We start from the raw sequence: 27,613 nt of genomic DNA on the forward strand, positions 1-27,613 counted from the left end.
AAAGAATATGGTTATTTAGATGGTAGACTTAAAACATGCAGGACATTAATGTTTGCTACATTTGATTTGCTTTCACAGAAAAATATCTAGAAACTTATATAAAGGTTGTTCTGCTGTAAGTGCTGCCTATGTGTGTGTATATATTGCAGTTTGCAAATTGAGACCTGTTGACCTCAGTGAAATCAGAGCACTCTATGGGATTAAATGCATGCTGTAAGTAACTGGAGCAAATTGATAATGCTAACTGTAAGAAAGTGTGTGAGCTAAATATGCAAGTAAATGACATTTTGATTAATACTCTAGGGGGTTTTATGTATTGCAGAGTCATTCAATTTTAATTGCCAAGGAAAGGTCGGTATCTTCTGGGAAACAGCTGCTATCCTAGCTGAAAACATGGTGCAGTTAGTAGGATGTTGGATGGTTGGTCTGGAAAACTGGCCTTTCCTTCCCATGTCTCAAAACCCTTTGAGACAGAAGATACATGTTCGTGTGGTTTTGCTCTAAATTAACTTTCATAAAAAAAGAGGAGGGGGAGAGAAAGGGGTCTCTGCTGCTGGGTAAATGGTAAAAGAAATTATTCCCACTTCAGTGTATACTGAGGTTCACAGGCAGGCAGCTCCAAATAAGTTATCTAAGTAAATAATGGAAAGACTATTTCCAGTGCCTCATATTGGCCCAGATGAGTTATATTTGAAGGCTGACAGCTACCAAATCCATATTTGCTTTGTTGAAGTCTGAACTGTTTAAAGGTAAGCAGCCAGTACAAACCCAAATGTAAATATCCTTGTTAGAATCCATGCAAAGGGCCCTTTGAAACAGTGAATCACTTAAGTACATGCTGGGCATTTTGGTTTTTTGGATGCTTTTGTTGAAGTTCTGTTCCTTCAGACAGTTAAAATTTATGCTTATCTGGTTCATGTATATGCTTTCTCTTCTCTCTTCAGTTCTTGTGTGGATGAGTTTAGGTTAAAGAAGCCCAAGATGGGTCTTGATGGAGCAGGCAAGCAGAAACAAGAACCTCCCTTAGTGCAACACACTAATTTGCTGTCCACCCAGATGAGTGTGTGCAGTCAGGCTGTGGACAGCTACTCTGGATTCTCCTGCTTGCAAGCAAGGCTGCTCAGCACAAAACATCCAGCATGTTCTGGAGAGCAACTGCAGCTTCCCTGTGCTGCAGCTCTGCTGCTGGTGACAGCCAGAGGTGCAGTGGGAAGGAACACTGCATCCCCAGCTTCCTCTGCAGCATCCTGTCCTTTGGGGTCTTTTGCTTTCACCAGCGTGGTAGATTGGCTCATTAGACTCCTTTTTACATTGATTTTGTGAGTTAATACCTATAACTAATGAAAAATCAGTACTTCCATGGGATCTCTTGAAAATAAACTGATTTTTATGTAGACTATATGCTTTGATTGATAGATTGATTTAATCTGTTTTGATTCAGATTGATTTAATCTGCTCAATCTAAAATTAGCTTCAACACTTTTCATATATTAATTACTTCTGCTAAGATTTTTAACTTGAACAATGTTCACAAAGGTAAGGTTCAAAAAGGAATGCTGAACATCTTTTGTCAGCATGTCATCCTGGATTCAAACTGACTTTGTTTGTAATACATGGTCACATCCTCATTTTATCCTCTTGCAACACAAAAATACTGTCTATGTAGTTACTCCAGCTACGGGTCAGGAGAAGGCTTCTGGCCTACAGAAACAAAACTAGGAAACAATTGAAAGGTAGGTTTTCCATGGGAATTGGACTTTTCACTTCTGTAGTGCCATATTTTGAAAATATTTCACAGTAAAATTATCACTTATATTGATAAGATTTATGCTAAAAATCCATACAATTCTTTGAAGTACTTGTTCCTCTGCTAGCAAGTTCATTACTAAATAATAGCATAAATAACATTAAAGCTGTGATAATGGAGCCTCCTACAAAATATTAATATTTAAGTTTTGCCTCAGCAAATCTTTCCATAGAAGATTAATCTGTTTTTAAGATTGGAAACACCATAATGACATACTAACATCACCAACTGCACATAATATTAGCTGTAGAAATTCACACCATGAATCTTATATTTTTTTCATAAATTACTTAATCCCACTTATTCTGTAAGGTAGATAATGATTTTTAGACTCTTGGCTAAATGTTCTTACAAAAAGCTCTCTATCCTGGCTCCAGGTGTGGTTCTAGAGCCTATTCAGACTTTCCAGTTAGATATTCAAAGGAGTTAATGTATCAGACCACAGGTATGCTAAAGTGCAAGCTTCAGTCTACCAACAACTGGGGGAGCTGCTTACCTCTTATGCAGTGCAGATCAGTGTGCACTCCAAACATTACTGAAGTCCAAGGAAAGCAAGATGTGAAATAAGCTTTGAGTGATCAGAACAGGTCCAGCTTGTTTAGGGAAACACTGAAAATTCTTAGAAATATAAATTGTTTATCTCTTTGAATTGATTTGGAATATCCTGCATGCATATGTCTCTACTTTATAGAGGGAAAAAAAGGAAAAAGGTAAAGGGAGCGGGGGACTGCTGTAGGTTAACACTTTGGGGGTAAAAGGATCTTGAAAGAGAGTTCCTTCTTTTCATGCTGCCATGCCTTTCTACAGGTTTTAGCCCTGATAGCCATTTGAAGCACTTTTTCATTTTTTAAAATTTAGCTCAAAACAATCAGGTTAGGTGGCATTTGTTTCTAACTGAAAGGCAGGTACATGAGAACTGCCTGTGCCTTATGCCTCTTCAGCTTTATTTGTGTGAACACTCACCTATCTCCAACTGTGCTAATTACTGAATTTTAACTGTTTTGAATGGATCAGTGAAAGTGACTACAGCACCCGAATGTGCTGCCTTCTCACTTCTGAGTGCCAGTGCTCTGGACTGCAGTCTGAGCAGTTCAGCTCAGCCCCAGAAACTACATTTGTGACACTCAACCTTGGAACTGATTGCTATACTAAAAAGGAACATTATCGTCATCATCATCATCATCATTATCATCATTGTTTAGCATAAGGCAAGTTCTAAACACATTCAATTGCCTTAAAACTGCATGACTTTTAAGAGTAGGTGTTAATCCTAAAGTCATTTAGAAGTACCTCGCTTCTGAATTTATTACTGGTGCCCAGATCTGTAAGAGATACTTGTACAATGTAAAATAATACAATAGTGTCAATGGTGATATTTCACTATTTAGCAAATAAATTTGGCATAAATACAAGGCAGGCACAATTAAGGGATATTACAAGCCTGTGGGGACAGCTAAGGGTCACACAGTTAATGCTGGAAATAAACACACAGTTCTATTTCTGTGAAAAGGAATTCAGTCTTATCTGAATAATCTTGCCATAAAGCACTTAAAATAAAACAAACACAAAAGGAACGTAACCAGAACCTCACAAAAAAACAAACTGCTCTCAACTGCTTCCATAGGTAGATCGTGTTTATAAATGGGTTCTCTATTATTTTGATCTTTCTCTGATTTTGTTTGGATGCATCTGCGTTATAAATGCTGAAAAACAATTATCTTTCCTTCTTGTTACTGAGCTGATTACGTGGAAAATAAAATGGTTCTCCTTTTCTTCCTACCTTGCGTTGGCCAGAAAAAAAATAAAAATAATGCTGTTCCCTCAAGATGTGAATGTGATGCCACACAGCTTCATAGGGGAAGGGAGCATTTCAGGCAGCCAGGTCCTTCTATACATTCTTAATAAAACCAGTTAAAACTCTGCTGTGGGGCTTGCAGGGGCAGAATAGTTCAAGACAGGAGTTATACAGCCCCATCCTTTTTAATTACTTTTGCGGAGAAATTACAAGAGGAGCTTTCTAAAAGCACCGTTCCATTCTGTGCCACGTTCAATGGGTTACTCCTGTGGGCAACGCGGCGCGACACCTGCGCCTGCATGGAGCTGTGCTAAAGGCTCTGCTCGGAGCCAGTGCGAGGTGCCCCCTTCAGCTCATGAGCTCCGCGTAGCCAGGCACTGACGGGGAAACCTGGAGAGCAACAGCGGAATCGCATCTTCGAACGCCTTCTGAACTCTGTGCCCGGCTCTACATCTTTCCCGTGGTTAGAAGGAGTTTTTTTCGTTGCTGGGGTGCTTTGGTTTCTATTTAATAACGGCCATGCCGAGCAACCAAACAACAATCTGAGGGAGGTTTACATTTTTTCAATGCACTTCAGTTTCCTAAAAGAGATTTTCGAGTATCTTCAGTTCAAACCCTTAAAAATTATGGAAATCGAGAAAAATTCAACTCGAAACCACCAGCCCACACTCCGGCATCTCCCCCTGTGAACACGACCGCCCCAGGGCAGCCATCGGTAGCCGCTGGGCAGTCGCGGGGTGTCCAGCTAAGCCGGCGTTTGTCGCAGATTCCCGGCGGAATTCCCGGCGCTCGCTTTCCGCAGCCCCGCGGGCACCGCGCTGCGGGCAGCGCTGCCCCGCCGCCGGCCGCGCGCCGCCAGGGGGCGCCCGAGCGCGCGTCCCCCGGGGGGCGAGCGGGGCCGAGCCTCCCGCGCCGCCCCCCGCCCGCGCACGGCGGCAGCCGGACCGCACCTCTCCGCTCCTCCGCTCCGCACCTCTCCGCACCCCACAGCACCGCACAGCACCGCGCGGCCGACGCACCTCTCCGCCCCGCTCCGCTCCGCACGGCCGCCGCACAACTGCGCTCCGCTGTGCCAGCGGGAGCCGGCCGCGGAGGCGGCGAGGATGCTGCCCCTCAGCCGCGGGCGGCCCCGCCGCTGGCAGCACCCGCTGCTCCTCCTGTCAGCGCTGCTCTGGGCTCCGGCGCTGATGGCTTTCAACCTGGACGAGGAGAAGCTGACGGTGTACAGCGGGCCCCCGGGCAGCTACTTCGGGTACTCGGTGGACTTCTACATCCCCGACCCCAGCACGTGAGTGCCGCGCCGGGGCGGCGGGGCCGGGCCGCCCCCCGCCCGGGGAACGCTGTGGGAAGGCGGCGGGCGAACGGCGGCGTCGCGCCCGGGGGTGACAGCGCCCATCGCCCGCCTGTCCCGATGGCCCCGGTGACCTCCCGGTGTGTTTCGCAGGGTCAGTGTCCTGGTGGGAGCTCCCAAAGCCAACACCACGCAGCCGGACATCGTGGAAGGAGGAGCGGTGTATTACTGCGCCTGGCCCGCCGCCCGGTGCCGGCAGATCCCCTTCGACAACACCAGTGAGTGCGCGGCTGTCCCGCCGTGCTCTGCCCGGGACCCCCTCGGCTCCTCCGCCATCCCTGTACTTGGGCTTTGATCCGAGTATCTGCCCTCGGATAGAAATCCCGCTCCTGGGAGTCTATGTGCTCTTGCAGGGAAGGGTTTAATGGTCCCCAGAGAAATAACAGGATTGTGAACTCCAGGATCAGTAGTTCATCTTAATAACTGCTTTTTTTTTTCCTTCTTCTCCTTCTCTGCTGAAAGATATTTGTGGCAGATTCCTGCTTTTGAAAATACTTTTGCATGCTCCGAAGGCAAAGCCCCAAAAGCCTTGTCTCACACTTCTCTGAACCACAGATATAACAGGATTTCTAGTGTTTGCTGTTATTTTCAACGAGGGGATTTCTGGCTGTTCAAATGGATGAAGTGCCTCATGTGGCATGCTTATTTAATTCTATTCAGAAAGCAAGAATTTTGTTTCAGAATACTGAAGCTAGATGCAAACTGATTTAGGCACAATGTGGATAGATTATATCCACTTCCAAAATCCCAAGACAGATGTTTCTTATTTAATTAGAGGGAACACAAGTTTTAAACAATTCAAGCTGTTTATGTTTTCTGTTGTCTCTTTATAGGTTTTGAAAATAATTTAAACCTAGTGTTTGCAGAGACTTTAAAACTGCTTCCTTTATTTAGGCAGACTTTGACAGTTTGACCATTAAGCGAAAGTTAATTATTCTTTAGGTTATATTTAATCTCAATATTTGTGGTTTATTGAAATGTGAAAGCAATACAATTCTTTTTCTTTGTTTGTTTGTTTTCGGATAGAAGTTAAATTAGAAGAGCTCACTTAACTGTAGCAAATAAGCAGTGCAGTTCTTTACTCCTCCCATCTCCAGCTACCCACATCTTATTACTGTGTTAGTGTCTAGGAATACTGATCAGGATGGCTTTCCCATCACGCTGAGCATTCTTCAAAACAGAGTAAGTGGTAGTTCGTGTGTGCCTATATGGCTACTGGGGCAGGTAAAACTATGTACAGCATCTGGTTATATATGTAAATGGAAATATATTTAGATAGTGTGCATACATTATTTTTATTGTGATATGTTCTGAGTATACATATTTAAAATAAAACCAGGAAACAGAGGAAATATTCATGTATTTCCCATCTTACAGTTAGACAGTTCATGTAACAAAAGTGAAATGTATTTTCTATACAAAATAATTTCAAGTTTGAATAGAAAAGTTACAGACCAAATGAAAATTCCATCACATTTCTAAAGGGGAGTTTTGAAAAACTTCTGAAAATCTAGTGAAACCTAGAAGGACATCTGACTTTCCTGTGGGAAACTTGGGACAGCTCCATCCTCTTCTCAGGGATGTCCTTTTGCAGATACTGTGTTTTGAATAAAGGCACAAACTGGGAGTAAGTATATCAGTAAGGCTTTGGACTGTATCACACAACTATTCCATTTGAAATCTCCACAGGGTGCTTCATTCCGTCTTCCTGAGCTGATTTTGTCCTCTAGATAGAATCTTGACTTGCAGACAGCTGAAGTTAAGCCAGAGAGCAGCTGTGGTGTGGGCAGAGATGCACTGTCCTTGTGGCAGGGATGGCAGCACAGGCAGGTTTAGCAGTGCTGTCCCTGGCTCTTGAATTCCACTCCCAAGGGCAGTAAAGGTGTCATTTTGCACAATTCAGCAATGTCCTCTACACAAGGACCCCGGGGAGAAGGTTGGCATGGCTTGTACCACACCCTATTCTTCACTGCCAGCAACTGAAAGTCCATCTCCAATATGCCTTACATGACTCCTTCTGCTGATTTCTGGATGTATATTACACATCACTTTTTTCTCTCCCAAACCCATTCTTTACAGAATCAAGTTTATTGCCCCCAGCAGAGTAGTCCACAGGAGCTCTGTCCTAGGTGAAACTATTTCAAATAGTCTGTCACACAAAGTTTCTTTTGAAGCCTTTAACTATGTTATACCCACTGGAACTTAGATAGTCCTTGGTAAATATGTGGGGTGTTTTCAGTTCATGGCTCCTGTACAGACATCTTGTACTCATTATGCCTTCTACAACATCACTCAGAAATGTTGCTATTCCCATTTTTAATATTTATCCTAATAAACCAAGAGAAGTCAGTCTGGGTTGTCAAAGATCATACAAAAAGTTGATGATGATACTGGTAACTGACTTGGGAGCTTTTTCTTCTTCTTCCAGTGCCTTTACCACAAGATTATTCTTTCTTCCAAAACAGAAACACTCAAAAGTTGTCAGAAGACTAGAAGTTCAGTTGTAGCAGCTTTAATATTGAAGATTAATGTTTCATGCCTTGTAGGAGATCTTTAAAAGTCTTGTAAAGCTTTGAGAATGTTTTCTGAAACAAAACAGAAGAACTACAGGGGCTGCTTCAGAGCTGAAAAATTTCATTTTGATGCATTTTTATGCAATGCTTCAATTTTTCAATACTTTCTTCTTGGCTCTAACTAATAATATCTCTTTCAGTTAGATTAGCTAAGCAAAGAACAATAAAAAAGCCAAAACTACTGAATAATTTGGAGCATTCTTAATAAGGTTCAGAAGTATAAACTGAGTGGAACTGGAAGGAACTGGAAAGAAAGGCAGTGTTGAACCAACATGTGCATAAAGAATTTGATAAATCCCCATTTTTCAGCTTCAAAAATTCAATGGGGAGGACTTCTAAATTCTAAAAAAATTGTCAAAGTCAGGCAGACTCACATATACTATATCCAAAGTTCAATATGTGGAATTGCTTCAGGTCACAGAAACTATAATTTTCACTGTTAAGTAAAAATTAAAGAGATTAACAAATCCAAGAGGTTGAAAGACAGTGGCTTAAATTCCATATGAGCATGAGGACTCATGTCTCCTACTTCTGAGGACTGGAGCTCAGCTGTGTTGCATTCAGTGCAAGTTATGTTTTGCCCTTGAGGAGGGAACATGCAGTGTGTGCACTTGGATGATGTTTGGGCTTTTACTGCCACAAACAAGTATCTTAAGTGGACGTGTAATTGGTAAGACTCATGTAACTGCACAGATTATTTCTGTTTCCACAAAAATAGTACAGCTAATTTCAAGTGAGATTCCTTTGTTTGCAAATGCTTTCATGTTATTTGTATTTACATTGTTACTATCTCGATCCTGCTAAATGAGAACAGTGAGGACACTAAGTAGTATTCTGTGATGGCTTTAAGTCAAGATTCTGGACATTTTCAGATATCATGGTGTGGAGTTATTTTGTACTAATTTATAGTTATCATGTATTTTACAGTTACTGAGGTGTTTGATAATTGGCTTGTAACTAAAAAGGAACAAAATCTCTCTCCACCAATATTTAAGGCTTGTTAAGAGGCAATGAGAGGCTAACAAGTCAGGAAAAGGAAAGAAGAAAAAAGTAATCTGTTGAATTTCTAAACTATTTATTGCTTTAGACAGAGGGGGCATTTGTTCAAGAGGTGATATGAGGGAGCCAAGTAACTGACAGACACCTTAGTTAAAAACTTAGTCTTGCTTAGGTTAATTTTTTGATGTTCAGTGTTGAGATAGGATGATTTTTGGTTCTGTAAAGGCTGTTTGGTTGAAGGGATTTGTTTGTTTGTTTATTTACTTATGTGAGTAAAATATTTTTATTTTTAAAATAACTGAAGTGTTATTTTAAAAAATGTCATTCTATATCCTGTGCCATAGAGCCCCAAAGGGAGAACATGAGTGTCAGGCCTAAATCTGACATCCTGACACTGGTGGGAGGCAACTGCAGTATTTCCCAGTGGATCAGGGATATGACACTGCAAAGGATGCACCCAGTCATTGGCAAGGTGCAGGTAACCTCCCTCTTACCACACAGACTGTGGCACTCAGTATTAAGCTTTATTTTTTGGATCATGCAAGCTTTAAATGACAGAAGAAAAGTCTTTATGGTTTATGAAGCCCCCTTACTCTTTTTTATTATTCCTCAGAGGCTAAGATCAGATGAGAGAGTAGGCACTGTATTCCTAGTGAAAGATACAAAAAAACTTTAAAAATGCATGACTACTGTTGAGTGCCATGTTTAACCTGTCAAACACAGACTGGGCTCCTTACTACTAGCAATGATGCTCAAAACCAAGACTACTTCTGAAATTATCTCTGTGGCACTGTGCATGTGTTAGACTGGCCAGGATGGTCTGAGTGCTATGGGCAGCTGCATAACCTGTGTAAATGTGGAAATGTATGTAGGCTAAACTACCCTGCTGAGAAGATGGCTCAGTTGGAGTCTATTGAGGTGCAGGATTATCTGCAGCCCATTCCAAAAAGCCACATCAGCCAACTGAAATTGCTCTAGAGGAACTTGTCCCAGATGGTTACTAATTTCTCAGGCCACTTATCTCTGCTTCTCATGGTAGCTAACCCAGAGATTTCCAAAGCAATGAGGTTATTTGCTTGCAATAATTAATCCAATTGATGAAATAGCATTCCTGACAAGCAAGAGAGGGGAAAAGAGGGAAGGAGGATGAAATTCTGTCATGTAGGATTTGAGCTGACCCATCCATAAGCAAATCATGTAACCAGACATTCCCATATGGGTTGGCCAGTGATATGGCCTGCAGCCAAGAAGGGGCTTTAGCAGGAACTCTCTGTGTTTCCTGCTGTTGATACAGAACTGACTCTGCAGTCCCGTGTTTGCACTTCTTTAAAGCTCCCTAGATCTGTGTGCCAGGGTCAAGGCTCTGGGAAGAAGCTCAAAGCACCCCTGAAAGCACAATGGGTGCTTTAACCTGCTCCATTGCAGCAGGGAGCTGAGATAAAGTATAATGGAAGGGCTTTTAGTATCCCCTTACCCCAGGAAATATAGATTGAAGGGCAGTGACTCTTCTCCCTTGTTTCCCTACTTTGTGAAGCTGTCTGGTTGCATTGCAGTGTAAGGCTGTGATACTCTGAAACTCAATGAGAGGACAGGGAAACAAGCGTTGGCATCATATTAAAGGCTTGTGTTCTGTCTTTCCTCTCCTGCCTACACAAAGCTAACTGCTTTTCAGTTTCTTCTGTATGAAATGGGCTTACAATGACTATTTTTGCCTTAACACTGAGGTAGAATTACCAAGTCCTTGTTTCAACTGTGTGCTCTTCCATTCAGCTGCCAGGAGAGGTAGCAGGAGAGCAATAACAAGAAAACTTTCTCCTCTCTTGATTAACTAGGCAACTTCTGAATCATTCAAAGCATCTTGCAGCCAGAAGCAGACTGAAATACCCCCTAAAGTGCACTATTGCATTTGAAATCTGGTAAAAAGCTAATAGTTCAGATTTTGGAAACTCATTATTAAGGTCACTTTTAGTTATAATTCTTAACAGGCTGCATCAAGTTCTTATATTTTAAATTAGGTCCTGAAGGCAGAATTTCAGATACCCCTTCCCTTAAGTTTCTGGAACACACTGGGGTGTTTTCTTTGCTATCAGTTAACTCTACCAGTTTTACTATAATAGGTTGTATTTTTTTAAACTAGCCAGAAAAAAATCTGAACAGCCTCTGAAGAGGAGCAGGGAAGGGGGATGTAAATCAGTTCTGACCAAGGACGCAGTTGATAAAAAACATGAGCTAATCTGGCCAGCAGTTGAGCTGATTGTAACAGAACCCAGGTACTATATAAGGAGAAGATGTATTGTGGGACTGGAGAGCTTTAGTTGCATGAAAAAATCATTAGCTGTGGAGATAGTAAGATTCTGGGGAAAATTTAGAATCCTGTTATAAAACAGAATTTGCATCTCAAGAGAAATTGCTGAGAGAGAACTTTGTTGTACTTTTAAATGTTGACACATTTTAGTCCACTATGCCAGTAAGACCTTATCTGGAATGTCATGATTCACTTGTAGCATTCTGATTTGTAATAGACTCTCATGAGTTTCTTTTGTAAGTCTCAACCCTATCTAAAGAAAAAAAAAATACTCTTAGCTATGTTAGTTCAAGCCCTGAGGTCTTAATTTGTTTTTGATCAGATTGTATTTAGGGAAAAAATCCTACTGGGTTTGATGATTTCTTTTTGGTTTTTTTTGATTCATGGAATGTCCAAGTAAAGCTCTCTAGATATGATCTATTAAATTAAAATGACTCATAAGAATAGCAGCTAAGCTGCAGTAAAAACCAGATATAAAATAGATAGTTGCAGAACTAGATAAATCTAAATATAGAAGCAACTCTTCTCATCATGACACTGTTTTGTATATCCTCACTCTTCCTCAACACTTTGGAGTCCCTTTTTTCCCCCAGCATTAATTCAAAGCAATTGTTTGGCTTAGTGGCCTAGGTCATACCAAGTGTTTAGCTGTGATTTGTATTCAGTCTCTCTGGGGAGGGTCTAATATCAATGATGCTGTGAAAGTTACTGTGTTACCTTTGCTTTGTAACAGGTGGTACCATCAGACTTTATGGTGGGATTGTCAAGATTCTCTTGTTTCCCTCACTTCTAGAAGATGGGAGCAAGCGTGCCAGGACCCTTCCTTCTCCCTCTTCCCTTCTGTAAGAGGGAAGAACACTAAAGATGCTTTCAGAGTTAACTGAGGTTGCTCAGAGCCTTTTGTAGCCAGCTTCTGAAACCACCCCAGAGGGGGAGAGCCACAGCCTCTCTGGGGAATCTCTTCTAGTGCTTAAGATTTATTCAGAAATTCCCCTGCTGCAACTTGTGTCTTGTTGCCCCTTTTCCTTTTGCTGCATACCTCCCATGGGAGTTTGGCACTCTCTTCCCTCTACCTATTGAACACTGGATGGAGCACAAGTAGATCATCCTTTGCTTTCTCTTCTTTTGGCCAAACACCTGCAAGTAATGATGTCTGAAAACTGTACATAACATTCCAAGTGTTATCTCCATGTCAGGGATATTCACTTTCCTTTACCTGTATGAATTTCTAGAGATATTTGTTTGTTTTATACATTTGTATTCACATTTTATACAAATATGGATAGATTTAGGTAATTGTTCACCTCTACTCTGTGTATATATAATTATGTACAAATATATGAAATCCATGTATTGTATTTTAACTATATTTTTATATTATGGATGTGCATAGATACATACACAGATATATCAAAACAGGTATTTGAAAGGGATTTTCCATCATGGATGTATGCACAGATCTGAGGGCAGAGTGTAGCTGAACCTATTGCAGATGCCTGGTTAATGAACATCTGTGTTTATCCAGGACATACAGGCAAATAGACCCAGAGCATTTAGATATAAAACTTTTCAAAATTCCAGAATGGTGAAAACTTATGTGAAAGAGCTGCAGGTGCATTACATAGACAGGTGTTTTGCTTTGACTAGAAGCATTGTTTTCCTGTGTTAAGTTTGATTAAAATATTTTCACAGAATCACAGAATCATTTAGGTCAGGAAAAACCTCTGAGATCATGGAGTCCAACCTTTGAATGATCACCACCTTGATTTGCTTTTGTTAATTTGAATATTTTTAAATTATGAAAGATGCTGCATTTTTTATTTAAAGGTTTTAAGAGCTGAATGAATCACACTAAGTAATTACCAGTGTTTGCCCATACATCTCTTATTGCAGGTATTAATTAGTATAAAAAATTACATAGGTAAGGGAAATGTTTGATTCATGCCTATTAAGCTGTTTATGATGTGCTTAGTGACTGGGAGGAGACCAATTCCCACAGAAAGCATGAAATTTAATGTGTATAAATTATGAATTTTCACCAACACCTGCTCTAGGTTCAGGCTTTAATTCCTACAAGTGAATCTGTGCTATTGCTCTTAACATGGGTTTGCTTTTTGCTGTCCAAACTCAAATTTTTTCTATTTGTCCAATTACTGTTTTGGCAAAGTGATGGACTTTTTTTATTTTTCCATTTGGTAGCCCCTAGGTACCTCAGCTAAAAAACTGGGCGGAGGAATGCTGGTTTTCATAATCATCACGTTTCTGTATCTCCAGAGCTGCTTCTGAAGCTGGATTGTAGGGCAGTACCATGTACAGGAGTCATGGGTCCTGCAGTAGAAAATGACGTGCTTTGGCTTTGCTGAAATGCAATTTAAGGATGTTCTCATACCTAAATTTATATTTATAAATCTCTCTGCTCTTTGCATACTCTTGGTTTTCTGGGCCTTAGTCTGCAGGGCAGTCTTAGGCAGTATCACTATGAGTGACTCCAGAGCTGCATCTCAAGCCAAATTTGCGAGTCCTGCAGACTGAGCCCGTCTGGAGCAGCTCCTGGGCTGGCTCTGAGGCAATCCAGCTGTACTCAGGCACTCCTTGGACCTCTCTGTGGACAGGCCCAGGCGTTGTGTGCCCAGCCCAGCTGCTGCCTTGTACTGTTGCACTAGTGTCAGATATCATGATACAAGATAGCCTGGACTCCTTCCTAAAAGGGGCCAGGCACTCTCCTCCAGAAGAGAAGATGATATGTGAATGCAACCTGAATTCCCACCAAGTTTTTGCTCCTCACAGAAATACAGCTGTGGGTAAGGTACAGTATGGGCTTGGCCTGTGGGCCTCAGATGCCCATAAATAGCACAAGGAGAGATATTTCCCTGTCATATAATGGTTTGTCAGGATACAGACATGCTACTTTTTGAAATGCTTAGATAATGCTGCTTTGAGCAATATACAAGTTTTTTAAGCTGGATTGGGATTTATGTGGGTAAATGAATAGCGTTTATCTGAGTCTAAGATGATCATCCATGGCTATTTACAGTTGGTTTAAAAAAAAAGGCACTTTAGGTACTTTTAGGCCATGATTCTTCTGACCTTCTCTGAGTTTTGGTTTAGGAGGAAAAGAAGTGGCTTAGATCATGTCCTCTCATATAAGTGGGTGACTGGCTCAGGAGTGGACAATTGCAGCGAGGCACAGTAATGACAGCTTGTGTGTACTCAGACAAGTTAGTTGTGTATGTTGCTTCATTTTGCTAAAGTTACATGGAAAGCAGTAGATGTTTTATAGCATTCTGAAATACTGATTAGTTGTTACATACAAAAGACTAAACTGTATTTTAAGGCACAACCTCAGAAACTGGGAATATGACTCCATAGCTCTAGCAAGGATGCTGAACAAAACTGATTAGAAAATTTCTATCAAGAGATTTATCTAGGGGGAAAACCCTATTTGTTAATTCGTGTTTCTGTGATATTTTTCAAATTATTTTATAATGAAAATCCCATGCCACATGATGAAGGATTCCTACTACACCATATGCCACTAAAGGAGTTGGGATTGTACATGTGTGTGTATGTACAGTTCTTGCAGATTTATTGGTAAATTCAGCTGTGGTTTGATAAATCCTGCAAATGGTTGTCCAAGTTTTAAAATTTAATTTCTTTTCAAATGTTGGTATACTTTGCCAATAGACAAATATATTGTTTTGATTGAAAATGTAAGCTCCTTTTAAGTTGGAATACAGGCCATGAGTATCCTCAGAGCCAGGCTTGCATTGGCAGCTGTAAGCTGGTCATGGCTGATTTTCAAGCTTCAAAAGTTTTGTTTGTATCAAGACCCCATCTGTGGACATTGATCATATTCAGATCTGCTGGAGCATTAGAAAAAGAAAAAAGAAACCTTTAAAGTCTGAAAAGGTCTGACTTCACTGGAAAAAATAATTGAAAGTAGTGTTGCCAACAACTAGGTAGGAGCTGGCAGCGCCTGCCATGCGGTGTGTCAAATACGCTGTCTCTCACATCCACACAAGTTTAGGCCTAACTTCAACAAAATGTATTTTTTAAATAAATATTTTTAGAGTAATTTTAAATTATACTTCTTGAATTTTTAAGAGCTAAATACTCCTGAAATTTAGCTCCTCTAAGCATGAACTTCAACAGTAGCTGCTGTAATTGGCGCAACATGGAAGCAAATACTTGCATGAAGGAAGATGTTTCCTTAGAGACTTTCAAACTTTAGAAGATTCATTCTCATTCAACTTTCCTTCATGTTTATTAGGAAAAAATACAGAGATAGAATACCCTTGTTCTCCAATTATGATGCATTTTTCTTTCTAATTCAGTTTATAAAATTTATGAGGTTACCATAAGCTGAAGTCAGTGTTGAGCTAACATCCTAGAAAACATTCAGGTATCTCCTGTATTCCTGCTGGGCAAATCCCAAGGAGTGTTGACTTTTTAAAATGTTGGCTGTATTTTTTCTCAGTTATTTAAAAAGTATGTAAATCCTTAGAATATGATCTGACACTACTTTTTTTTTAACATTCCAAGGTATACAGTATGTGGTTTTATTTTCAGTTAGACTTCGAATGACTAAAAAGGATTGATTCTTCTGAAATCCCTCCTGACATGAACCAGAAACAAACATAAGGGAATGCAGATACAAGGGGGTAGGAGTAATGCCCTTCTTATGTATAAATTGAAAAGTTCATTAGGAATGACTGGTGAGGGAAGAGCCTAGCTCATGAACATATGGGAAATCAGTTTACTTCAGAGAACTGAGGGTGAAGGGAAGGGATGTCTGCTTTTTATTAAAACCTGAAATGCATTATAATTGGCCTGAATCTTTGCCCAGATGGCTTCTCTTATGCTGACATCTGCAAGAGTGTATATAAAGCAACATTAGGAAGCTGTCTCTTGTGACAGTGTGTACACATGTAATTCTGTTAAAAACTAAGTCCTTTGCTATCTGTAGTGTTGGTCTTTGAATAAGCATGCTGAGAAATGTCATTTGTTTGACAAAATCTAGTTATGGAACATGCTTTTTACATGGAAAGTTTCTACTACATCTGAGAAAACTTATTAGGGCTTTTCACCTATTTTTGTAGATTCTTGTTCATTCTTCATCAAAAATTCCAAGTAAACTTTTTTTTTTTCTTTTTTTTTTTTTCAGGGGGAAACACAGCATTTCTTACTCCAGTCCTGTGTATTCTTTTCTAAAGTTTAAGTGTTATTATTTTGAATTTTCATGTGTGAATTTAAGCTGGTTTTGGCTGTCCAGTGAAAAGGTTAATTGATAATAAAAAGTCAATTTCCTATTGAATGGGTTGGATGATGACAAGTGGATGCAATGTAATATATCTGTTAATCTGTTCACTTGTGTTAAAAATAAGGTGTCAACATAGTGCTTCTTTCTTTGTTAGACAACAGGAAAATTAAAGTCAATGGCACCAGGGAACCTATTGAATTTAAGACAAATCAGTGGTTTGGGGCAACAGTCAAAGCTCATAAAGAGAAAGTTGTGGTAAGTCTTATGCATTTGATATTAATTTAGAAAAAATCTTTCTTTTTCTCAAATGTATATGTTTAATAGCTTTCTATGTGTACATTAAGGAAATAACTTTCTGATTATGCATGAATTATAAAAGAGAGGATGTATATAATTCTAAAAACAAAAGCAATCTATAAAATCAGGTTGAACTGATCAAGTGAAGGTGATCCTGCTGCCATGTGAAAACAGCAGAATGTCATATTGTTGTGGAAGTGAATGATACTTTTTTTAACTGATAAGGGACATATTTCAGAGATGCACAGGAACTGATAGCTGTCTGCTCTAAAATGTTTGGTACTATGAAGATATATCTGGAATGTTAAATACAGAATGTAGTAAAATTGCGCGTATTTGAATGTCATGAAATGTTTTGAAAGCCAAGAACCTCTGTTAATGTTCAGTTAGGAAAACACATTTCTTTTGTCACATTTACATTGTTTTGAAGAGCTGTCTCATAGTGCTGGTGACACAGCTGCAAAAAAAGCTGATAAAAACAGCTGATAAAAAAGCTCCAAATCACAATGGCTATCAAAATGCAGTATCTGCTCTCCAGTTTCACTGAATGTTTTACCTGTATTGATAGGGGCCCAGCAGTGGGCAAGTATTTTTATTGCCTAGTAAAGTGCTGGTGATGCTGCTTATACATAGACATTTTATATTTCTAATTGCATTAAGGTTTACATTAAAAAACAGCACTGAAGTAATTGTGATAAGAGTAATTGGTTTGGTCATTAGTTTTACTAGTTTTTGCAATTACCAAACAAAAATTTACCTTGGGATTTGATTAAAACTTCCAATTACTACTTAAAAAGTAGTCATAAGGGAAGAAGTATTGAAAGGAAATGCTTTCCCTTATATTGAATGCCATGTAGTTAACCTACAAAAGGATTTTGAAATGAAACCGGTAGCGAGTAAAACATCACCCTATTCTGTTATAGAGCTAAGTAAACATAAAAATTCTAAAAAATTCTAAAAATAAATGAACATTTTTCATTTTCTGTATTCTACTAAATAATTCACAAATTGAAATAAAATACTTCTTTGCCACCATTTGTGAAATCTTAATCAAGTGATTAGAAGAACTCATCTCTAACAGATGTTCTGTGTCTGTACTGACCAAACTTCATTTATTTGGTGTAGCTCTTCTCAGAATCTGAAACTGACGAATAGTCAACACTTTTCAGGCAAAAAAATTGGACAGCAAAGCTGGAAAGCTTTGTCTGTTAAGCTTTGTAGGCGAAGAGAAAATGTCATCAAACTTTCAGGAATTTGTTTTTTAAGCTACAGATTTAATAGTAGACCATTAAGTCAGCGTTTATGATTATATTGTTCTTGTTTCAATCCATTTGGCTTGATGTCAGCTGTACCTAAAATCACCCCCACAGGACACAGACTCCTCTTTGCTGCCCTCTGGTTTTGCTCTCTGTTTCAATATGCAAGATTTCCTAGGCAGGGGTGTGTGAGGTGTCCCTGCTCCTTAAGCCATTGCTCCACAAGCTCTGGCTGGTGGTAAGCTCTGAGTAGCATTGTGGTTCATACAGCTAGTACTGATTGCTGAATGAAGGCTAATAGTAGCAATATCTTGCCAGAGGTAGACAGCTTTGTAATTGAAAGATCAGCACAAGAAAGGACATGAATGAAGGATTTATTTGCATCCTAGAGAGACAAGGTTGCAGGGAGAGGTAGTATCTTCACGCTCTCAGGCAATGAAAAGTTTCAGGGCACAGGAAACTGTCAGGAATGACTTGCAGACCTGAGAGTTTATTTTTCATATTTTTGTAATTATCTGGATTACCTTCAGAAAAGATAATGCTTCTCTCTACACAAGTTGTATATCTTTTATCTTTGTCATTTTTGTAACACCACTGCTGTAACATGGAAGATTAAATATCTAGCCAAAGCTTCCTTAACAAAAATCTATTCACTCAGCCTATTGAATGCCTTGTAACTGTATCCTGTCTGTGAAGATTTGAACCAGGGGTTATAAGGGATTATTACCAGGCAGACACTCAGATGATTGTGATCGACCATATGACAACAACCTGACAAATCTCCTGCTAAGTGGAATCAGTTCTGCTGCTACACCAGTTATCTTAGAACATACCAGGACAGAACTGGGATTGCCTTTAGCCACATATATATGATATGCATCTTAAATTATGGGATCAGCTCCTGTGCAATGAGCAGTAATAGAGCAAAGATATGACTTGTGAAGCAGACCTAGAGAGTATTTGTAACATGGCTTAAATGTGACTTGTAGTCCCTGACAGATTTCACCTGCCAAGGGCTATAAGTGAAACATCAGTGTGCTTTTCAATTTATAATGAAATTATATGAAGCAGTGATCCTGCATTTTCTTCTGTCATCATTGTTATGTGAGCGATACAACACAAGAGAGAATCCCTGTACACAGTCTATTAAAAACTACATTTGCCAGATGCATAAGTGTGCAAAAGTACGTGTATCTTCTGTTTTGTGTTTCTGTTTTTATAGGCTTGTGCTCCTTTGTATCATTGGAGAACCCTTAAAGACAGCCCAGAGAAGGACCCTGTTGGCACCTGCTATGTAGCAATTCAGAACTTCAGTGCCTATGCTGAATATTCACCTTGTCGCAACAGTAAGTATTAATATGAGCAGTCCTGTGTTGAAGGAATTGATTTTGCACAGAGTGTGTTGATTCTTTCAGTCTTCACACCATTGAGTCTTGATTGAATGAAAGTTACTGTGTGATGTCATTGCATTGAATCAGGGTGTAAGGAAAAGTTAACATTAAACTATATGCCTATAATTGGATGCTTTATTGTATAATTAATTGAAAAGGAGAAACTAAGTAAATTAAGTGTGTGCAGTTATAGTAATGAGCTATAATTGGTTCAATTTCTGTGGCTTTAAAACATAGCAAACAGATCTAGATAAGAACCAGACAGCATATTAAATCAATTATTCATACTTATGCTGAGTATAAATGTCTCATCACAAGATCATGATTTGAAGATCAGACTGCATAGAAACACACAAGCCTGTATCATGCTCATGCCAGTATCATCCACAAGAGCTCATTTGTGCAGAGCTTTCAGCGTGGAAGAAAGCCGTGCACATTAACACTGCTGTTCTACACTCTTTTCTGTGCTGTTCTGAGCATGTGGTAGCTGTCTCTGGGCCTTGCTTCTTGGGGAATAGGGATAAACCACATGCATATTTTGAACCAGATTCAGCCACCTAGAAGTCTGCAGAAAATACCACATGTTGGGTTATTATCAGTCATTCATCTTGTTCAGCATTCTATGCCTATTGTAGTAGGGCTTTGAGCAGAGTTTTGTTGTATCTTCCTTTTAAAGCCTAATCCTTGTCTCTGCATGGACAGGCACAGAAAGAAGCTGAATCTGTAAGAAATGGTGTCCTTAAGGTCCGGTTTATGTCTTACTGATGTCTCACTGGGCCTTTGGGGAAGGCTTATGTCGTTTGAAGAGAGAGTTCAAGTGGCCCTTCCTGCTCTCAGTTTCGCAATCCTGCAGTCTTCTGGCACACATAGAATTGCCATAAGATGCAGGGCAACACATTTTGCACAATTATATAAGGATTTGGAGAATAGAAATAGAAGTAGTCAGAAGCAGGAAAGTTGTTTTTCCCTGTACACATCCTGACCCTTACACTGTGTCAAGGTTTTTTGAGAACACCGTAGTAAACACTTATTTTTGCATTTATGACAGATCAGACTGTGATGAGCATTCTACAATCTTGTTGAGTTTTTTACTTTTTTATCTCCAGCTAAATTAAAACTGAATCCTTTATGGTTGTTTCAAGGGTCCTTTCTTGGCAGTGGGAGGAGAAAGTCCCAAGTAGCAGGTCCTATTTTTCAAAATGTTCACAAGGGACTGCATGATCAGGGTCTTGCAGAAGGTCTTGATTTGCTCTGCCTCTTCTAAAAAATAATACGAATTTTCACATATTTTGGTAGTGTTACATTTCATAGCGTTACAGCTCCAGGAGTATCTGTGTTATCTTCCACATGTACTAAAATCAATAAAATGTTTCTACCTTCATAATTGCAGGCAATGCAGATCCTGAAGGACAAGGCTTTTGTCAAGCAGGTTTCAGCTTAGATTTTTACAAGGTGAGATTCTACTTCTGAATTATTTTGACCAAATATCATTATGATATATCTGCAGGGTTCAAGTGCCATCTCAGTGATTATGAGGTTATCTCCATGCTGTTGGATATGGAAACTTTTGTGAAGCTGTTGCAAGTTCTTTCCTCTTTTTCAAGCTTCAAACTTTCTTGTTTCATTGATAAAAAGAAATACTCAATCAGCACATGCTTTTCCCTGCAGCATTCCACTTTGTCTCAGTCTATCTTAACAGATAATTAGGCAAAAACTTCTATTTGCTTCTATCTCAGTCTATCTCACTCAAAATGCTTTCCTTGACTTTCAGGAAGGAGTGGGGCAGGCACCAACTAATTTTATAAAGTTAAAATATGTCACTGTTTAGTAAGAAATAACACAAAGCCATCAGAAGGCTGAGTGACATATAGCACCCATTTATTTCAGACTGCTCCTTTTTAGACACTGTTCCAATAGGTGCTTGGTGGACTTGATTGGTCATTTAGTTAATACATTTCACCTGATTGGCTAATTAACAAGATGCCCTCTCATAAACAATCTTTGAGAATAACAAGGAAACAGACAGTAGGAAAACAATACCTGCAGGTTGTTTTTAATAATAAGCTATCATTGTTTATCTCCAGCTCCCTAAAGTCTCCCAGGCTGATTTGGGGTAAACTTATCTAGTTTTCTGGCTGTAACATCCACAAAAATAACCAAAGGATGCTTTTGGTGGCAGACTAGTCATTGAGTAAAACCATTCTCATGTGGGGATGAAAGTACCTAAGGGAAAGGACTAGATTTTCTTAAATGCCAAGGGGGTTCAGTAACAATGTTGTGGGAGAAAGGATAAGCTTTGTGTGATTGTTGTTATCTGGGCCATTATTTGCAGCACTAGGGCTTCAGGTAACTTTGACCTGACCATTGTCACTCTTTTGAGTGTTCTGCAGCTGCATTGTATAATTCTCTCTAAAACATTACTGTAGTTTCATTGAATTGGAGCAACCTCTTTTCTGTTAACTTTGTTTTGTTACAATTAAGCAGCAATTTTTGAGATGTTATATTAGTGACAAATTAATGGCTTTCATTCAAGTGCAGATGCACAAGGTGATTTTGACCTTTTTTTAACTGTGGATTTTCCTGCACATCTGTGCACCTACATCCTTTCCTTGAGCATGGCTATTCTCCTTTATCATGATTCTGATATTGTTTTGATCATTTAAATTGCTTTTTTTCCCATGCATGCTTAATTTTCTTGTGTAATTCTGTTCTTTTGTTGTGTAATTTTGTTCTTTTGTTGTGTAATTTTTTTTTTAATTCTGCTTTTTGTAGAATGGAGACCTGATAGTAGGCGGGCCCGGTAGTTTTTATTGGCAAGGTATGTTCATCTGGCTGGTTAACTGGATCTAAGAAGTGAAGGAGAAAGTATTATTGGTATTATCACTGGTTGTTTTTGGGTTTTTTTTTGTTTAAGATAACCAGTCTCTGATCTTATTTTCAACAAATATAAATCAAAAGAAGTGCTTAACAAGAAACGGAGCATAAAAATAAGCCATGAAAATCCAGGATGTGGTTTGTATAGGAAGTTAAACAAATGCAAATAACTATTTTTATGTTGGTAATTTGGTATATTTGTAATTTAATTAATAAGTTGAATTTTTCCCTAGAAATACCGCAGGTTTAAAAATTGCTAATATTTGTAGAACAAATATACTATTTTAAAAATGTTTGTTACTTCATTTTTGAACACAACCTTTTATAGCTATCGATATGGATTTTAAGTTCATTTGTGGCATCAGTGTAGCTTCCAAGATGCAATTGCTTGTGTAGTAAAACCCTGAGGTTGTTTCAGTAAAGGATTAAGAGGTTATTTTTGTTTTAAGCTGTTCTTATATGTATGATGTAGCTGATTCCCAGCCTCTGCCTACCAGCTTGCCCACTGTCAGCCTCTTTGATGTGTGTTTTTGCATTTTTTTAAAAGAAGATCTAATTGATTGTGATTGTAGGGAATTCATAGCTTTGAATTCTCCATTGAGAAATTGCTTTCATTGGTCTACTACATTTGTACAGTGCAGTGACTTTAGTTTGAATTAGTAAATTGAAATGGGTCTGAAGTTGTTTTTGTAATGGTTCAAGAGATATTCAGTGCCTTGTTTTAATGATCTGTGTGTACTCTTGAGACTTCCAGGTTAATAATGGAGAAAGCTTGAGAGGAGTTATCTGCTCTTTGTGCAGTACTAGCGTCCTGTCTGCTCTGTTCTGGTGTTCTGCTAGCCCTGTTTTATAGAATCTGGCCCTATTTTAGGTCCCTTTCATTTATGAAGCTGTTTAAATCCAGGTCAGGTAATCACTGCAAGTGTTGCGGACATCATTGCAAATTATTCCTTCAAGGATATTCTGAGGAAACTGGCACGAGAGAAGCAAACAGGAGTGGCACCACCCTCATATGATGACAATTACATGGGTAAGCTGAGTTCTGTATGAGTTAGCAATATGTTCTAAAAGGGTGAGTCTTACATAAGTATGAAAACAAGCCCTACATTACTATTGTCCCAGCTGTGAGAGGGTTTGAACATGTTTTGCCTTAAGCCCAACAGCAAATCAGTAATTTGCTGGTTATTTGAGCAAGATTACTAACATTCTTAAAATGATGCACAGTAACAGGGTTTGAAGGTTGAGTTCTTGAATGGCTTGTTAGGTAGGGTTCTTATTATTTGATCTTAAATAATTAGGCAGAAATACAAAATCTTCCCATGTATGTATTTTTTCATTGCAAGATGATGGATTGAACTTAATGTAATTAAAGGCAATTTCAGTTTTTATTAGGTAAATTCAAATTAAGTTCTGTGGTATTTTGTACAGCACTACACAAATACCCAATTTATTCTCAGTAATATTTAAAAGATACAATTAAAGTAAGCAATAACAAAAGTTAATTTGAAGATTTTATGTAATTAATAGAAAAAAGGCTCCTTATCTACTTATTAGTACTGATCTCTAAGAATTTCTTGATACTGACATGTTTCTGCATGTCAGGCAGGTTTTTCTTCACACAGTTATAGAAGAGATTCAGTGGAATTTGAAGGTGTGTCCTTGCACTGCTTCCCATGGATTTGAAGTTAAAGTCCCTGATACAATCCAGAAGAATTCTTTACTGTGACAGTAGTTACTGTCTCATAGGTTTACTAAAGCTCCAAGAGGTGCTTTACTGCATCTTTGGAAATCTGGTTTCTGTATAAAGCTCAGCCAGGATACTCACACATTACAGTACAATAATGAAGACCTGAATTGTGTCAATAGCTATTAGGGCAAAACACCATAGTACATGGTGGTTTTTTCAGATGCATTACTAAGTATTATTGATTTAGGAGCTCATTTTGGAGAAGAGGGATCAATTTCTTGTACATTCAAACCTAACATTAATTTAGTCATAGTAGTGTGATAAACAATTTTCCTTTTCTCTGCACAGTTTTAGTATACTAATGTTAGAAAACTTGCATTCAGCAGATCCATTGAACAGACAAATCTGATGGTCCTTGCATATTTTTTGGAAGAAATTGTTTATCAAGTTGGATTTTTTTTTAAAATTTATCTTTAAACAGGATACTCAGTGGCTGCTGGGGAATTTACTGGGGATTCTGAACAAGGTAAGCACCTGTGCACTTGAATGAAAACCATATGGCCATGCACTTTAGATTAAATTCCTTGTTTTGGGTCTCTGCACAGGAACATATCTATTATACATTTGAAATACTGGTGAGACTTAAGCTGTCTGAACTCAGTATTCTCAGAGACAATTTTTCCTGAGACAGTAAAACATAACAGAATTCAAGTAACACAAAAATTTGAATTCCATAAGGGGTGGCTCTCTTGAGTGGCTGAACAGCTCTGTAGTCCAGACTCACAAGGCCAGTAGGGACATAGTATATTTCCACAAGTAAACCCAGTCCTCCAGAACTGCTGCTGCTTAACCCATCTGAAGTAAAAGTCGCCTGTCCTGCATTATGAAGGTTTCAATAATTAAATACAAAACCACACAGTTTTGAGCCAAGCATTATGATGTGTAAAAAGAGGTACCCCCAGTAATGGAAGGCAACATCTTTGGCTGCTTTTTAATGCATACTCAGAGTTCTATAATGGATGATTTTTTGAATCAGTATTTCATGTGAATGACTGGCACAGAAATACTGCATAGTTGGCTGACTCGAGATTCATCCTGTGTCATGTTCAGGCATTCATTAGTACTTCCCCTTCCCCTTGAGCAAACACATTCAGTCAGAGGGGAGCGTACGATGCCAGTGAGGAACAGAGGAAGGCTTGGTCAGTACAAGCAGGTGGCTGAGGTGCTCTGTTATCTGAACTTCCTGCTGCTGTCTTCTGAGACAGATATCCTAATGAGGCAAGGTTTACACCGCATGACTGCAGGCTGAGACTTTCCTTCTTCCTTCTTTTTTTTACTCACTTTTTCTACTAGTAGTTTAAGATTTTGCCATTGAGCAAAATTTCTCCTAGAAGGCAGCTAGGTCTAATGTTTAATGTTCTTATTCAATGGATCCTTCCAATGCCACTCACAAAACTGTCCTCGTAATGCTTTTAGATAGACTGTGCAGAATTTGTCAAGCACTTACATGGCATCATGTGAAATAATGGATGAGACAAACTGTTGGTAGGCAAAAAGAAAAGAAATGTTTGTAAGGACAGTTCTGTTTAGCTTCTGTGCTCTAGTATGTGATGCCATAACTAATTCTTGTTCCATCAGTACACAACTGTCAGTTAGCAAGCTGAATTCTACCAAGAACTTTATTATACTGTGCTATGCTAAGCAATGCTAAACAGAAAGGGAACCATGGATGGGTCAAAAGTCAGAGTGTAATGTTTTGTGCAAGTAAATGAACTGAATGAATGCTATAGTCCTATGAAATAATGGCTTGAAGTGATTTACAGGTCTTTCAGATACAGACCACAAATCAAAATCCTAAGGGATTTGAAATATGTATCAAGGAAATTTTAAGTGGTGTGGGATGCATCTTGCATGTACAACTCAGATTGCAAAACCAGTTCACTGTTGATCATTTATCCTTTCAGAGCTGGTTGCTGGAGTCCCAAGGGGAGCACAGAACTTTGGCTATGTATGTACTGGACCTTCATTTTATGTTTTTCATAGTAAGAAGGCAATTAAGCTATTTGTAAGGTTAAGTGCTACATTATATTTTCTGTCTCCTTCATAAAAAACTTTCAAATCAGGAAAAACTGCCACTGACTTTCACCCTCAGGTTTATCTGGCTGGGTTGGAATGCCTTTACTGGTTTGGGTTTTGGATGGTAAGCACTTAGTCCTTTCTGAAGTCTGTTTTCACTAGGCAGCCTCAATTACAATGACATGCTCTGAGTCTGACTAGTATCCCTACCCACTGAGTGTTATCAGACCTAAGCTCACACACAGGTTAGCATATTTTTGTGCAGTGCTGGGTCCACAGTGCAGAGGAGTCCAAGTTCAGATTATTCATACCCATTGTTTACTATCAGTGCTGTAAGTGTATACACTGAAGTCCAGATGCAAAGAGTCATCATATGCAGTTAGAAGTGAAGGGAGAGAGCAATATACATTTGTGAATACAGCTGTCAACTTGTAGGCAAAAAGTTCTACAACTAACCTGACTGGAAAAGGAGATCACAGCCACAGACACGTTCTCTAGTTTTGTAGACCCCAAATTCCTGGTGTCTCTGGGACATTTTGTAGAATTTTTAGGAAAAGGGTGTATAGATGTATGTATATATATTTATGTATCTGTGTATACTTCTTTATGTTTTAAGTTCATGTTCTCATGCCTAGTCACTGATTAGTTGATAGTCTGTGATTTGCTGTTGTTCAGTGTCCAGCAAGGAAGAGAAATACTTTTCCCTATTTTTTTCGTGGGGAACCTGAGGGTCATAAAATCTTAGCAATTTGTTCAAGATCATACAGGATAGCTGTGGTGAGACAGAAAAAGCACTGTTTTTTCTTGGACCATCTTTTAGTGTGTTAAATTCTTTTGCAGTGATATCATGCTGTAGCATCTCCATGTGTGCCTGAAACTTTCCTTATTCTTTTGTTTTCAGGTCTCAATAATTAATTCCTCTGACTTGACCTTTATCCAGAACTTCACTGGTGAGCAGGTAATGTCAAGCAACTGTGTGATGAAATATTGTATCTCTAGTGCATCAAAGAGGATTATCAGTAAAAAAACTTTACATTTTATATGAAATATGAAAGTCTATCTGTTGTTTTTTATTTTCAGATGGCGTCCTATTTTGGGTACACAGTTGCAGTATCTGATGTTAACAATGATGGGTAGGTTACAAAATATATTCAGCTCCATGAACATTAATAGAAGCAATGACTGATATTTATTAATAAATGTATGTTCTCAGGTGCTTTATGCCTCAAAATGCTTCTCTTGGCTTCTCTGCTTCTCAAATTTTAATTTCCACATAGACTTATCTTTGTGCAGCCACAGTGGCATGAGTATTTGCAGGCCTAGTCTGGGTGAGTTTATCTTCCTGAATGTTTATTCAAAGCAGTGTGTCAGGGGAGTGACCAGAGTACTGGGAAACAGATCCAGGTAAAAGAACAGTGAATAAATTGCACCACAGGGAAGAGATTGGGAGAATGAATTTCTGACTCTCACCTTTCTCACATACAGGAAAATTTTCTCATCCATAGCTTTACTTCTCAATTTTAAAAGCCTTCTAATGTCATCAGCTATTCTTTCCTCATTTCCTCATCTGCTGGTTGGCCATCCATGTTTATCATCCTGAGGACCAGCAATTGTCTGTGCCCCATAGTTGTTACAGCAGGCATTGTGTGTGTCAGAGGGGTTATGATGCTCCAATCTCAGGATCATGATACCTGGGGATCATTATCCCTAAGATACTTGGGGGTTTCAGGCTCTGTTGAACAAAACCCTTGTTAACTTTCAAGTCATGTAAAGTCTGATTAAATATTTTAGAAGAAGAGGACTTTAGTAAGAGAATATTTATAGTAGCTATCTAGCAAGGAGATAAAGATCCCTGAAACTCAGAGGCTTGGAAGTCTGCACAAAGATGAGCCCGGATAATATTTAGAGATGTAGTGTACTATTGCTTATTGCAAAATGCCTC

The 27,613-nt window shown here is 39.0% G+C and overlaps 1 protein-coding gene across 1 annotated transcript in view; it reads left to right on the plus strand.

The window, feature by feature from the left end:
- Positions 1–4,705: 4,705 nt before the first annotated feature.
- ITGA8 (integrin subunit alpha 8) overlaps positions 4,706–27,613 on the plus strand; it is a 111,729-nt gene continuing 88,821 nt past the window's right edge. Inside the window, exons 1-11 of the mRNA XM_066562668.1 lie at positions 4,706–4,890; positions 5,047–5,171; positions 16,245–16,345; positions 18,866–18,989; positions 20,425–20,486; positions 21,807–21,852; positions 22,813–22,938; positions 24,077–24,121; positions 25,560–25,603; positions 26,573–26,629; positions 26,752–26,804. Coding sequence (XP_066418765.1) covers positions 4,706–4,890; positions 5,047–5,171; positions 16,245–16,345; positions 18,866–18,989; positions 20,425–20,486; positions 21,807–21,852; positions 22,813–22,938; positions 24,077–24,121; positions 25,560–25,603; positions 26,573–26,629; positions 26,752–26,804 — 968 coding nt within the window. The remainder of the gene's footprint in view (positions 4,891–5,046; positions 5,172–16,244; positions 16,346–18,865; positions 18,990–20,424; positions 20,487–21,806; positions 21,853–22,812; positions 22,939–24,076; positions 24,122–25,559; positions 25,604–26,572; positions 26,630–26,751; positions 26,805–27,613) is intronic.

The sequence above is a fragment of the Molothrus aeneus genome, chromosome 1, assembly GCF_037042795.1.
Source record: "Molothrus aeneus isolate 106 chromosome 1, BPBGC_Maene_1.0, whole genome shotgun sequence".
Classification (NCBI taxonomy): Eukaryota; Metazoa; Chordata; class Aves; order Passeriformes; family Icteridae; genus Molothrus; species Molothrus aeneus.